This window comes from Balaenoptera acutorostrata, chromosome 19, assembly GCF_949987535.1.
Source record: "Balaenoptera acutorostrata chromosome 19, mBalAcu1.1, whole genome shotgun sequence".
In the NCBI taxonomy this organism is placed as follows: Eukaryota; Metazoa; Chordata; class Mammalia; order Artiodactyla; family Balaenopteridae; genus Balaenoptera; species Balaenoptera acutorostrata.
Window position 1 is genome coordinate 16,007,826 of NC_080082.1, and position 11,489 is coordinate 16,019,314.

General features: G+C 44.4%; 1 protein-coding gene and 1 long non-coding RNA gene across 11 annotated transcripts in view; one reads left to right on the forward strand and one right to left on the reverse strand.

The window, feature by feature from the left end:
* The window catches only part of LOC103006972 (uncharacterized), a 173,104-nt gene that overhangs the window by 154,602 nt on the left and 7,013 nt on the right, over nt 1-11,489 (forward strand). For all 4 annotated transcript variants that reach the window (XR_009006111.1, XR_009006114.1, XR_009006112.1 and 1 more), the window contains 5 exons: nt 4,789-4,950; nt 6,967-7,154; nt 7,473-7,666; nt 10,779-10,892; nt 11,333-11,481. This is a non-coding gene — a long non-coding RNA (uncharacterized LOC103006972). The remainder of the gene's footprint in view (nt 1-4,788; nt 4,951-6,966; nt 7,155-7,472; nt 7,667-10,778; nt 10,893-11,332; nt 11,482-11,489) is intronic.
* The window catches only part of ZFHX3 (zinc finger homeobox 3), a 314,781-nt gene continuing 310,121 nt past the window's right edge, over nt 6,830-11,489 (reverse strand). For all 7 annotated transcript variants that reach the window (XM_057534462.1, XM_057534461.1, XM_057534466.1 and 4 more), the window contains one exon: nt 6,830-8,601. In XM_057534462.1, the coding sequence (XP_057390445.1) occupies nt 6,968-8,601 (1,634 nt within the window). In that variant the 3' untranslated portion in view covers nt 6,830-6,967. The remainder of the gene's footprint in view (nt 8,602-11,489) is intronic.

An 11,489-nucleotide genomic window follows, 5' to 3' on the forward strand; every position in this document is an offset into this window, starting at 1 on the left:
AGGAAGGCAAGGCAGAGTGAGTGTCCAAAGCAGCTTTTGGTGTTATGGAGGCAGAGAATGTCTGCTGATGCCTTTGTCACTTGCTACTCTTTGTTGATTCTTAGCACTCATTTCTCAGGCCAAGGGATCTTGCCCCAAGAGTAAAACAGTTCATCTGAAAGCTTTCATCCTTTTTTTTTTTTTTAATTTTATTTATGGCTGTGTTGGGTCTTTGTTTCTGTGCAAGGGCTTTCTCTAGTTGCGGCAAGCGGGGGCCACTCTTCATCGCGGTGCGCGGGCCTCTCACTATCGCAGCCTCTCTTGTTGCGGAGCACACGTTCCAGATGCGCAGGCTCAGTAGTTGTGGCTCACGGGCCTAGTTGCTCCGCGGCATGTGGGATCCTGCCAGACCAGGGCTCGAACCCGTGTCCCCTGCATTGGCAGACAGATTCTCAACCACTGCGCCACCAGGGAAGCCCTTCATTCTTATATTAATAAGGGATCCCTAAATTGGATTAAACAGTCTCTTTGTTCCATATAGATAAGAAATTAAGCAATCATAAAGGATAAAGAACAAATTTATTTTTGCATCTGGAATTGAAAAACTCGAGAAGACAGCTTGAGAGGAATCTAAGCTAAATGATAAGACATTTAAAAAATATGTGCCTCTAGTTAAGAAAAGAATGAAAGAGGGAAGGAAGAGAGGAAAGAAAGGAAGAAGGGAAGGAAGGAAGGAAGGGAAGGAGGGAGGAGGGAATGGAGGGAGGAAGGGAAATACCCACCATCTTTGCTATGAAATAAAGGTAATGGAAAGCTTTGTCTATTTTAATGGCCCTGAGAGCACTAATTTTGCAAGTTTTGCTAGAGCCTTGGCTGGTCCACCCCCAGCAGAAATGTACAGAGACAAGCACATCTGTCCTACTGTAATTAAGGCTGCAGAGCAGAGCAGCAGATGCAAACTTCTCATCCTTCAGCTTGACTCTTAAACTGCTTGTGCTCTTGTAACTTAAAGTCAAAACTTGTTAAAAGTGAGATTTGTAAGGTCATTAGTCTATAACAGGAGCTAGGCACTACAGACATTTCTTTAAATCGAAATTAGAAACAGCTACCCGACTAACACATATCAGCCAGCTGTACTAAGATGTTGCCGTTTCACATTTTCCAGGGGGGGAAGACTATTAATTCCAAGGAGACTAATATCCACATGAACATGGTATTGAAGCCAGACTGGAAGACTTCTTTCCCCTTTAGTATAAAACTTTTTCAGTAACAGAAAGAGTCCCTTACCCAGCCCTCTCTCGATGTAATTTAGGGGCTTATTTTCTTGTTAAAAATTTACCTTAAGAAAAATTTGTATTGTAGTCACGTTCCTCCAAAGAGCTGAAGCAGCAAAACCTTGCTGCAAAACTAGTTCCATTTAAAACATTTCAGTGTGATCCTGCCAGACCCTAAAATAATTATAGCCTAGAAAGGCAGATGTGGCTTTGGGTCTGAACAATTTTTATCATACTGTACCTTTTCATGGGGTCAGAAGAAAGATCAGTGACATAACTGTGTGCCAAGAAAACACATTGAGGTAGAAGCCATCTGCTTCTGCAGGAACACCCAAAAGAAAGGTGCAATGCCTGGGGAAAGAGCAGGGTTTCATTAGGGACAGTGATACTACTTGTTTGGCATAGAGGTTCCAGCTACCAGTGAGGGAACCAACTTTTCCTTTCTGAGCTCTAGTAATGCCTGTACCAGTTGTAGAATTCTTTGAAATGTTGAGTTAATAGGGTCACTGCTGCTTCTTGAATGCCTGCTGCAGGAACTAAGAAAAAAGACTTGGTGGACAATGGCTGTCTAAGCCAATAGAAGAGGGTTTCAGAGCTCAACTCCTGGGGTAGAAAAGACCCCTGTTGGCTGAGGGCAGATGTTGCAGACCTTGCAAGAACACAGCTAGCTTGCAGTGCCATCCAGGCCTACTGCTGGAGTTGTGTAAATTATTTATGGGCTTTGGCTATAAATTAGAGATGAATGGAAGGCCTTTGGGCCTGATCTTGAATGTACTCCTATTAATGAATGTCATGCATTTTCTGCTGTAAGGGAGGGTTTTTGATAAGAGGACCAAGTTTCCTCTTGTATATAGGAATTACTAATGCTATTACTGTTTTGAAGACTGTTCTTATCTCAAATTCTGCTCTACAGGGGTTTAAAAAAATCCTTTGCTAGGAAAGGTAAATGTAGTCAATCATCCATTTAATTCAGCTCACCTTTCATATCCTTCCATCATAAACATTGGATCTAATTCCCATTTCAGAGAAGTTAAACTTACCTCTTTCCTCATCATCAGCAAAACTTCCTTGCTTGTGGTTGTCCCAGGTATCTAAAATTCTCATATAAACATTTGAATTAAAAGTAGAAATGCTATTAGGGCTCTTTGGGGCCAAATATCATCCAAGCTCTCAGGCTTACCCTTCTCAAAGAAATAAGCTAGTCAGCACCATCACCAAAACCTTCTGCACTTTCATGAGTGCCAGGAGATACAAGGACACTTAGAATTACCAGAGAGCTTGTGTACCTCAGAATAAGTGTCTCTGGCCACACAACCTCAGGATACTGTTCAGACTTACACCTTGCCAGCCATCAACCTCCTCCTCACACATGCACACACAAACTCTGGTGACAGAGACAAGAACTTTTGCTCATATTTTTTTTAATGTATCACAATGAGCAGGAAACATACTTGATGAAATATTTTCAAAGGAGTATATTCAATTACCATCTACAATCAACTTAACTATGACAACAAAGTTTTTGTGACAAATTTTTTCAGTTTGAAAGTTCCATGTGGTTCTGTTAGTCTCCATGTATTTTGGTACAGTTCGAGATCAGCATTGTTACAGTAACAAAAAAGCTAACAAGACTACATTATAGAAAAACACCAAGAACATCATTTTTGGTTTCACTTGCTCTATTTTTTTTTTGTTTTTTTTTGTTGTTTTTTTGTTTTTTTGTACATTGCAAAGGCTGTTCATATACCTCTTCACCTCAGGGTCACGTTCATGTATGCTTTCTTTCCTACCCAAACTTGCCCCCCTCCCCTCTGAAGAAAGTAAACAAACAAACAAACTAGTCAAAGCTTTGTTTCACAGTGGGCAGTATCTCAGCGCCAACAACCAACCAACTCAATTTATGCTTCTATTTAAAATGTTTTAATTTAATTTATTATTTAAAAAAAAAATATGTCCATGAACATCAAGTGCACTGGCTTGGGTCTCTGCCTCTCTCTCCTGCAACTTCCTGCCATGCCTGATAAACTCAGGTTTAAACACGTGCTGTCTGTGTTACCTTATTTTCAATTGTGTAAAACTTTGGCCACATTCATCTCTTTAAATAGCTTTTAATTAAAAATAAAACTTCCTAGACTTAAACTTTTCCGTGTGTGTGTGTGTGTGTGTGTGTGCATGCATGTGTAGGTGTGTGTTATGTGTTTCCTTCTTAAGTTTCCTTTTGGAGGATGGAGGAAATAACTCCCATTCTGTGGGCCCATTTGGTGCTATGACTGAATGGTGTCTGGCACCAACCCACACTGTGGAGATTCAGAAAAAAAAACAACCAACCAAAAATATGAAGTATCAATGGAGGTGAAGAACTAATGCAAAAAGTGATTTGAGATATCCTATTCAGCTGTGGACTATGCAGCAGACAGGGGTAAATTCTCTGAGTGGGACCGATCTAAACAGTTGAGCATTGTAGTGAATTCATGCTTTGTAAATGATACTGGTCACAGCCATGGTGGATGCCAGCCCACAGACATCTAACTAGCTCGTGTTTGACCTCTAAGCTTCACCATCACCGACTGCTTTGCTACTTCTAGGTTAATGCTGAGAAGAATTATTTTTTTGAATGAACGTATATGTGGGCGGTATACTTGTAGAGGAAAGCATTAAGTGTGCAACCCACTCCAGGTTGAAACACTCACATAACCCCACTGAGGAACAGTGGTGGGTAGAAGCATGCTTAGTCAGTCTACCCAACCACCTTGCTATTGCCGAACACACCCACAGGTCGAGGCATGGCATAACAAAAACACTGACAGTCACTCTGCCTCACAGAGGGAGGATGGCATGGTAGCTCAAAAAAAAAAACAAAAAAAGAAAGGAAAAAAAAAAACTTTGGGGAGGGGTGGCAAAATTACAAGGAAATGAACTTGAGGGGGGGAGGGAAAGGGATAGAAATTGCACTATTACCAAACAGTTACCATTTTTAAAAACAAAGTTTTCAGAAAAGACCTAGCAGAATTTGACAGGTAAAACTAGTGTTAAATTGTTAATTGGTATCACATAGAGAACCAAAAACAAACAATTTTTTTCTATATGATACAGACACAGAGTAACATACAACAGTTAAATGGCAAAAAATATATATATATATATTTCATAGAGTTACAAACAAGATAAAATAATGGAAAACAACTGTACAACTTCAAAATTTAAAAATGTTCATCTCAAACACAGGGAGAAATACAAGAATTCTTGTTAAAAGAAATAGCTTGTTAAAACAGCAAATGTTTTGCGTACTTGTTTTTTGACACCTTATGCTACGACTGGATACTGGTATGAATAGTTAGATGGTATTCTTTAGTATTTCTACTTAAAAAAAAAAAAACAATTAAAAAAGGAATTTGCACTGTGCATCAGTCAGCCTAGTTAGAAATATATACAACAGTTCAGGATCTACTCTTTCATTAAACTAAAAACAAATTCATAAAAATAAAATAGTCCCGGCTAAAAAAGAAAAAGAGAAAAAAAAGAAATTCATTTTCAGATCTTGGAATGCTCCAGTCTTTTTGCAAAGTCGATGAGTGGCTTCAGCACTGGGGAAGAAGCCCGAAAGGTGACCAGATGGAACCTGCATTCACAGTCTTCAAAGTTCCCTTTTGAAACATAAGGAAGAGAATGAAGGGGAGAAGGATTTCACACTTTCGGGGTAAGGGGAGATTTTTTTCTGTTGATGTTTGGTTATGAAGGTGAAACAGCAAAGCATCTATTTGTCTCCAAAATCTACGTTATAGCAGCACAAAGGTTTCCTTTCAAAGTTCAGACCGCTTTTTTAAGATGAGAAAGGGTGTATGTTGCGTTGTGTTGTGTGTTACAGGAATGCGGATATTAACATAAACACAAGTGCCTCACACACAGTTCCTTTTTTGCTCTCTGTACGTACACTGCTATCTGCTTCTTTGTTGGCTGCGCTCTGGATCACTCGCTGCTCAGACTGCCTAACACAAGGACAAAACTTTGAAGTAAAAAGTGTGTCTTTTGGTATATGGAATTGTCTTTAACAGCTGCCTCTCTGCTTGCAGAAGAAGCACATAACAACCTGGGAATCTTCTGTTTTACTCTTTCTTTTATTAAACTAAGTTTTGTTTATTTAAATCAGAAACAAATTCTCAAGTAACAAGAACCCTTTCCCTTTTTTCTGCCTCAGCAGTGAAAGGGTGTGTCTTTGGATTTTATTTAAAGCATGAAATTTCTTTTTCTGAGAGAGGAAAGAAAACAAAACAAAAACACAGAAACCAAACCCCTAACCAAAAACTTTTATAGAAAAGAAAAGCACACAGCCCAATTACACAAACCGAAACAAATGCTTTAGTTTAGGAAAAGAATATTTGAAGCATCTACCAAACAAGGAGGGGAAAAAAAGGGTGAAAAGAAAAATCAAAGGAAGGATAAATAAAAAATAAATGTACAAGGCTAACAGACATAGGTAACTAGAATTATATGCCTTTAAAAAGTTTCAACTCCCCAACCAAAAATAAAATGTGAGGATCCTAATGACCCCTAGAACCCTTTGAAATTCTTTCTTTAGTTTTATAAAATAATTCTGCAGCTACCCTCTAAGAAATGAAGGCAGCTACTTTAAGTGGGAGATTATAGGGTGGGAGGAGGAAAGAGAAAGTGGAATTAAGGGACAAAGGGGGAGAAAAGCTTAGGTGAATCAACGGATTGCAATCTATCTGCTAGGAATGAACAAGACAACATCAAATGAGGAGCTGTCAGCTGGACCATACAAAAAGCTAAATGTACACAAAAGGTTTTTTTTTTTTCCTTTTAAATCTACCATACTGCTTCAGTTCATTTCCAATGCAACAATCTACTCAACACCAAAAATGGTCATATCTATCATAAATACAGAAAGTCAGTTTTTAAAACTTATTTTTTTAAGCTACAAGTCCTCAACACTCTGTGTGTGGGTTTTTTTTTTTTTCTGAAAGTGGGAGTGCTTAACTTTTCCCCTTGAAATTGGCTTCAGCAGAAAAGCTATCCTTAAAATCCCCAGAAAGCTAAAGCAGTTCACATTGTTTTTCTCAAATACTTTCTGCCCGTTTTTAAATTAACAAAACAAAAAATCTTTTCTGGAACGAAAACAAAAACCAAAAAAAAAAAAAAACCCCAAAAATAATATATATAAAACAATGATTCTGAAAACAGAACAAAGTGTGAGCCATTGACCTGAGAATAAAAAGACATTACATTTCTTTTTTTCTTTTAGCAAGCCATTGGTATCTGAATGCTAAGATAGCAAGAAATTTAAAACTGTAACAAGGTGGACTGCTTTCCCATACAGTGCATGCCGGGCTCCTCTGTGCTATCAACGTGGGGCATTTAGTGAAAAGGGGCAAATATACAAGGGGTTTAAGCTCCAAAGACATAGGGAGGCCCTGTGGACTTCTGTTTCCCAGACCAATAGTACCTTCAAAAGGACACAATGTAACAGGGTTAAGTTTTTTCTTTTTTTTTAATATTAGAAAAGAAAAGACAAGAATGTAAAATCACCGGCATAGATAGGTATATGGGAAAACAACCCACGCTTTTTCTTTTTTTTCCTTTTTTTTTTTTTTTTTTTGGTTAGAAGCTTTGGAATTGCAGTTAGTCTATTTTTGAAATTGGTTTGTTATTAATTTTTTTATTTAAATTCATTTGTTTGTATTGTTCATCTTCAAAGCTTACAATCTGAAGGTGTCCGTTCCTACACTGGTCAGACCACTGTCCTTGGGGCAGCTGGGGTCTTTGGGACCCTCCACCGGGCTCGCCGGTCCGTCGGACTTTTGGCTGAGATCCGTGTCAGACTCCTCCGAATAGTCGTCTGTTGGCATCGAGGGCTGAACCCCTGAGGTGCTGCATGAACTTGAGGTAACCGTTGAAGATGAGGAGAGAGGAGGAAAAGAAGGGGGCTTCGCGGCCGAAGCCCGGGAGACCACTTGCGGCCAAGACTTCCTGGAGGCGTGGGGGGAAGCGGAGGACGAGGAGGGGGCGGCGGCCGACAGGGGAGGGGGGCTGTCGTTTGAGTGAGCGGCAGACTGCGAGGTAGATGCGGTGCTAGGATCGGGGAAGCAGGCAGAGTGAGGTAATAAACTAGGGTGCTCTTTGGCGTTTCTTGCTGCTCTCGTGATTGTTCTGTGTTTGTGCAAGGCCGACTCGAGATGTTGACTCAGAGCTTCCTCCCCACAGAGCGCGCTCTCGCACGCCAGGCAGTGGTACGAGCCGCCGCCGCTGCCGCCGCCGCCGCCGCCGCCCGTGGGGACGTGAAGCACCATCTCTTGCAGGTTCACCACAGACTGGCCGAAGAAGCAGAGGGACTTCAGGTGGCTCCTCGCCGCCTCCTCGTCACTGAAGCCCGCCTGGCACTTGCGGCAGACCAACTTGTACTGCACCTTTGGAACAATGAAGGGGTCGTAGAGGGAGTCCGCACTTTTGCTTTCTGCTTCTGGCTCTTCGGGGGGTTTCGGCAGGAGGGGGGACACCTCACGGGGTGCGTTTTTCTGCTCTTCTGGTCTGGGGGATTCTTTGGCAGGGTCTTTGTCTGGGGAAGCAGCCCCCTGGGGGACTGGGGTTTGGCTTGCTTTGGGCTGCTGCACTTTTTGCTGCTGCAGCTGCCGCTGCTGCTGCTGCTGGATGGCCTCCTGCAGACTCTGCTGGTATTGCTGGTACTGCTGCAGTAGGGAGCCCGGGGACAGCCCCATCAGGGCCTGCGACAGCGCAGGGCTGTAGGGGAACAGGCCTTCCATGCCGTACATAGGCTGCAGGTACCCGCTCTGCAGGGCGCCGGGGATCTGGGGGGCGTAATAAGGAGAGAAGCCTGGTACAAAGTAAGGGAGGAACTGGCTCGTGAGCAACGCTGTGGGGTCCGAAGTCAAGGCTGCCTGCAGGGCCTGCAGCTGCGCAGGGTCCACTGCATACTCCATGGCGGGCAGCGGTGCTGAGATCGTGGCTGCGGCCGCCGTGGGGGCCTCTCCTTTCTCCTTCTTGGGGACGGGCAGGGGTTCCCCTTTCCCTTTGTGTGCCTTTTCCTTCTCCTTTCCCTTCTCACCGTCTCTGTCCTTGCGTTGCTGTTGCTGCTGCTGCGGCGGGAGCTGCGGCGTGGGTGATGGCTGGGCTGCTGGCGGCGGCGGCGGCTGCGCCTGCGGCGGCTGCGGTTGGGGGCTTGGCAGAGGGGCCGTCGCCGTGGGGGCCTGTGCTGGGGTGGGGGAGCTCAGCGACGCTGAGGGCGGTTTATTTGGTAATCCAGACGTGGGGAGGCCGGGGGAAGGAACTGTTGTGCTGGGCAGACCCATCAAGTTCGGTTTAGGAGACGTTAAAGCTGAAAGGAATGGAGACAGAGAAATCACGTGTCACTCTGGGGTGCTGAGGCTGGTGCTCAAGATGTTTCACCTGTGTCACTGGCACAGGGTCTAAGAGCTCAAGGTTTGAACTTGGAGGATCCTGTTGATCCAACGGCTTTCCCGCCAGGCCCAGGTTGGATAGCCGGTATTCTAATCCAGGCCCAGCCCTGGGTCAGCTCCCATACCTCCCATACCAGCTAAACAACTTCCAACACCTTCCTGCCCAATGTGCCACACCCATCCCACTTGGTCATGTTTTCTCTGCTGTGCTCCCAGCTGCCATTCACTCTGCCCAAGGCAATTAGTCTGGAGGCCCCCAGACTAGCTGCTGCCAGCCGGGACCCATCTGAACCAATGGCCTTCATCAAAAGCCCCACAGAGCTAGTACGGTCAAGAGGCCCCACCAGAAGCTGTCTGGAGAAGAGAGCGAAAGCAAGAAACCCGGCCAGGCACCAAGACCACCTGAACAAACACAACAGGCTCTACACATGTGCCTCTCTGACCTCCACTGCTGCAGGTGAATGGATGTGTTAGGAGGGCACAGAGAGGAGGAGCAATGGGAAGAAATGAAAACAATCCATTCAAGGTCAACAGTGGCACTGCTTTGGCTCAGCTGATCTGCTTTAACAGATCTGCTGAAAAATGTAACCACCTAGGAATAGGATTCTGGAGTCCACCGGAAGAATGAGCATTTTCTTCTCCTGCCCCTATTTGAATGACATACAGGAGGATTAGGACTGCAGATGCTTGAGAGAGCAGCCACAGGAAGAGGAGAAAAGCAATGTCAAAGTGCTGGCACCAGCAATTCCTAAGACATCACAGCCTACCCCAGGCACCACTGCTTATGGGTGGCAGACCATGTCACCAGGCACACGCAGGGCACAGCCCCATCCTCAGTCACACTCAGGCCTAATCTACCACTGCCTGTAAAGCCTTCACCCAGTCCCAGAGCCTGACCTCCTCCCTGACCCATAACTATCTCCTGGGTTGAATCTTTTGTTTCAGGGTGATGGAGGGCTGCTGCTGGTTCATGAAGACTAGCAAGGTGGCGGTGAAGGACAGCACTGACCACATCCAAGACCCTAGACGGTATGCATCCCTTCTCTTCAGAGGACACCAAAATGTAAAATCAGAAATCCCACAGCCCCTCACTACTTTATCTGGACCACCTTCAGCAAGAAAGCTGGGGTGGGGCTCCAAACAAGTCACTGTCTTCATGAGAAAAAACACTCTGAAGCCCAACCCACGTGCAGACAGTGTTGATTTCCGGCTCCGGTGGTGCAGTATTCCCTGGGCTATCACACTGCATTAAAAACCCTCAGATTTTGGGTGAAGAGAACAAGGTTGCCTCAAGTTGCCAGTCCCAGAAAAAACAGGCATTAACTTTTGGATAGCCAAGTAGGATGCTTCCCTCAGCACCACATAACATCATTAATTTACTCTTCCAAAATGGCAGAAAGGGACCACTGAAATTAAGTCATCCAATTTCCTGAATGCACTTAAGGGACTGAAATCAGAGGAGAAGATGTGTGTGACTTAGAAAAACTCAGTAAAGGCTTGTTGGTTAAAGTGGCACAAAGCAGAGTATGAATTCCAACTTGGGACATGGCTTCGTCTATTTCTAGGCAACAGGCTTGCTCCAAGTTTTACGATGGAGCTGTAGTCAGAGCCAAATGATCAGTGGGGCAGAGAAGGAACCGCCTATTGATCTCCCCATCCCTCTGGCATCAGGCTTCCAGAAAAGAACTGACTTTCCCTATCTTGAACTGACAGTGCACAAAAGAGATTCAATTTTAAGAAACATGTACTGAACCTCTGCTATTTACCAGGCTCTGCACTAGCCATGTGAGATAAAGTAGCTCAGTACATTCTCACAATAATTCTGTGGCTTTGGTTTTCTCATCTGTAAGATCAGAACCAAACAAGCCACTTCATCCCCCTGAGGCTGAGTCACGTACTCCTGGAGTCGGACGGACGAGCTATGGACTGTGTGGCTGACACACATCGCCGTGTGATATTGGGCCTATTAGTTGACTGCTTGGAACCTCAGCTTTCCACAGTAGATGGATGTAGGGATTAAATGGAAGCTCATATGGACAGAGCTTACCATTGGGCCTGACATATTAAACACAAGTTCTTTCTTTCCTAATTCCAGATGCCGTGCTCCTGGGAGCTGTGGTACAGTCAGACGGTGGTAACTGGGGCGTGCCTGGCTGCCTTGAATGATTAAGAGCATATCTCTCCTCCTACCTGGAGTCCGCTCTAAGTGGTCAGAACCTGAGTAGCACTAAACATATACCTGTTGACTGACTGGCTCATACTGGGTGCTGTGGAAGGAGTACAGAGCACTGGGAGCCCAGAGGCCTTCAAGGGAGTAATAGCACCGGGAGCCCGGCTCCTACCCTAGCTTGTTGAATGGTCTTGACCTCTCTGGGCCTCAGTTTTCTCATCTGTAAAACAAGGGGAATAGACCAGACATTTTGATTCTAATATTTTCACATTATTATGAAGTGTTGGGCCTTCCCAAGCCCCTCTTCCAAGGTCCTGGGCTGCAAGGGAAGCTCAGTGCCCAGCCACCTTCCATAGTCCCTTTCTTGGCTTACGTCTAGCTGACTTTTACCATCATTCTGTGACATTACTTGCCAACACATGTAAGCAACGACTTCTAAATCTTAATGCTTTCTTTTTTTGTTCTTCTCTTTGGTTAAGAAACTGGGATCTGGAATGAGGTAGCCCCTCACGTTCTGTAAAACACTGCCAAAATTATAAAACTTGGATTTAATTCAACCAGAAACCAGGGCTGCTCTGGGAAGCAGCAGAACCACTTCAACCCCTGGGAACAGGGCCATGTTTTGAAGGTAAGGAG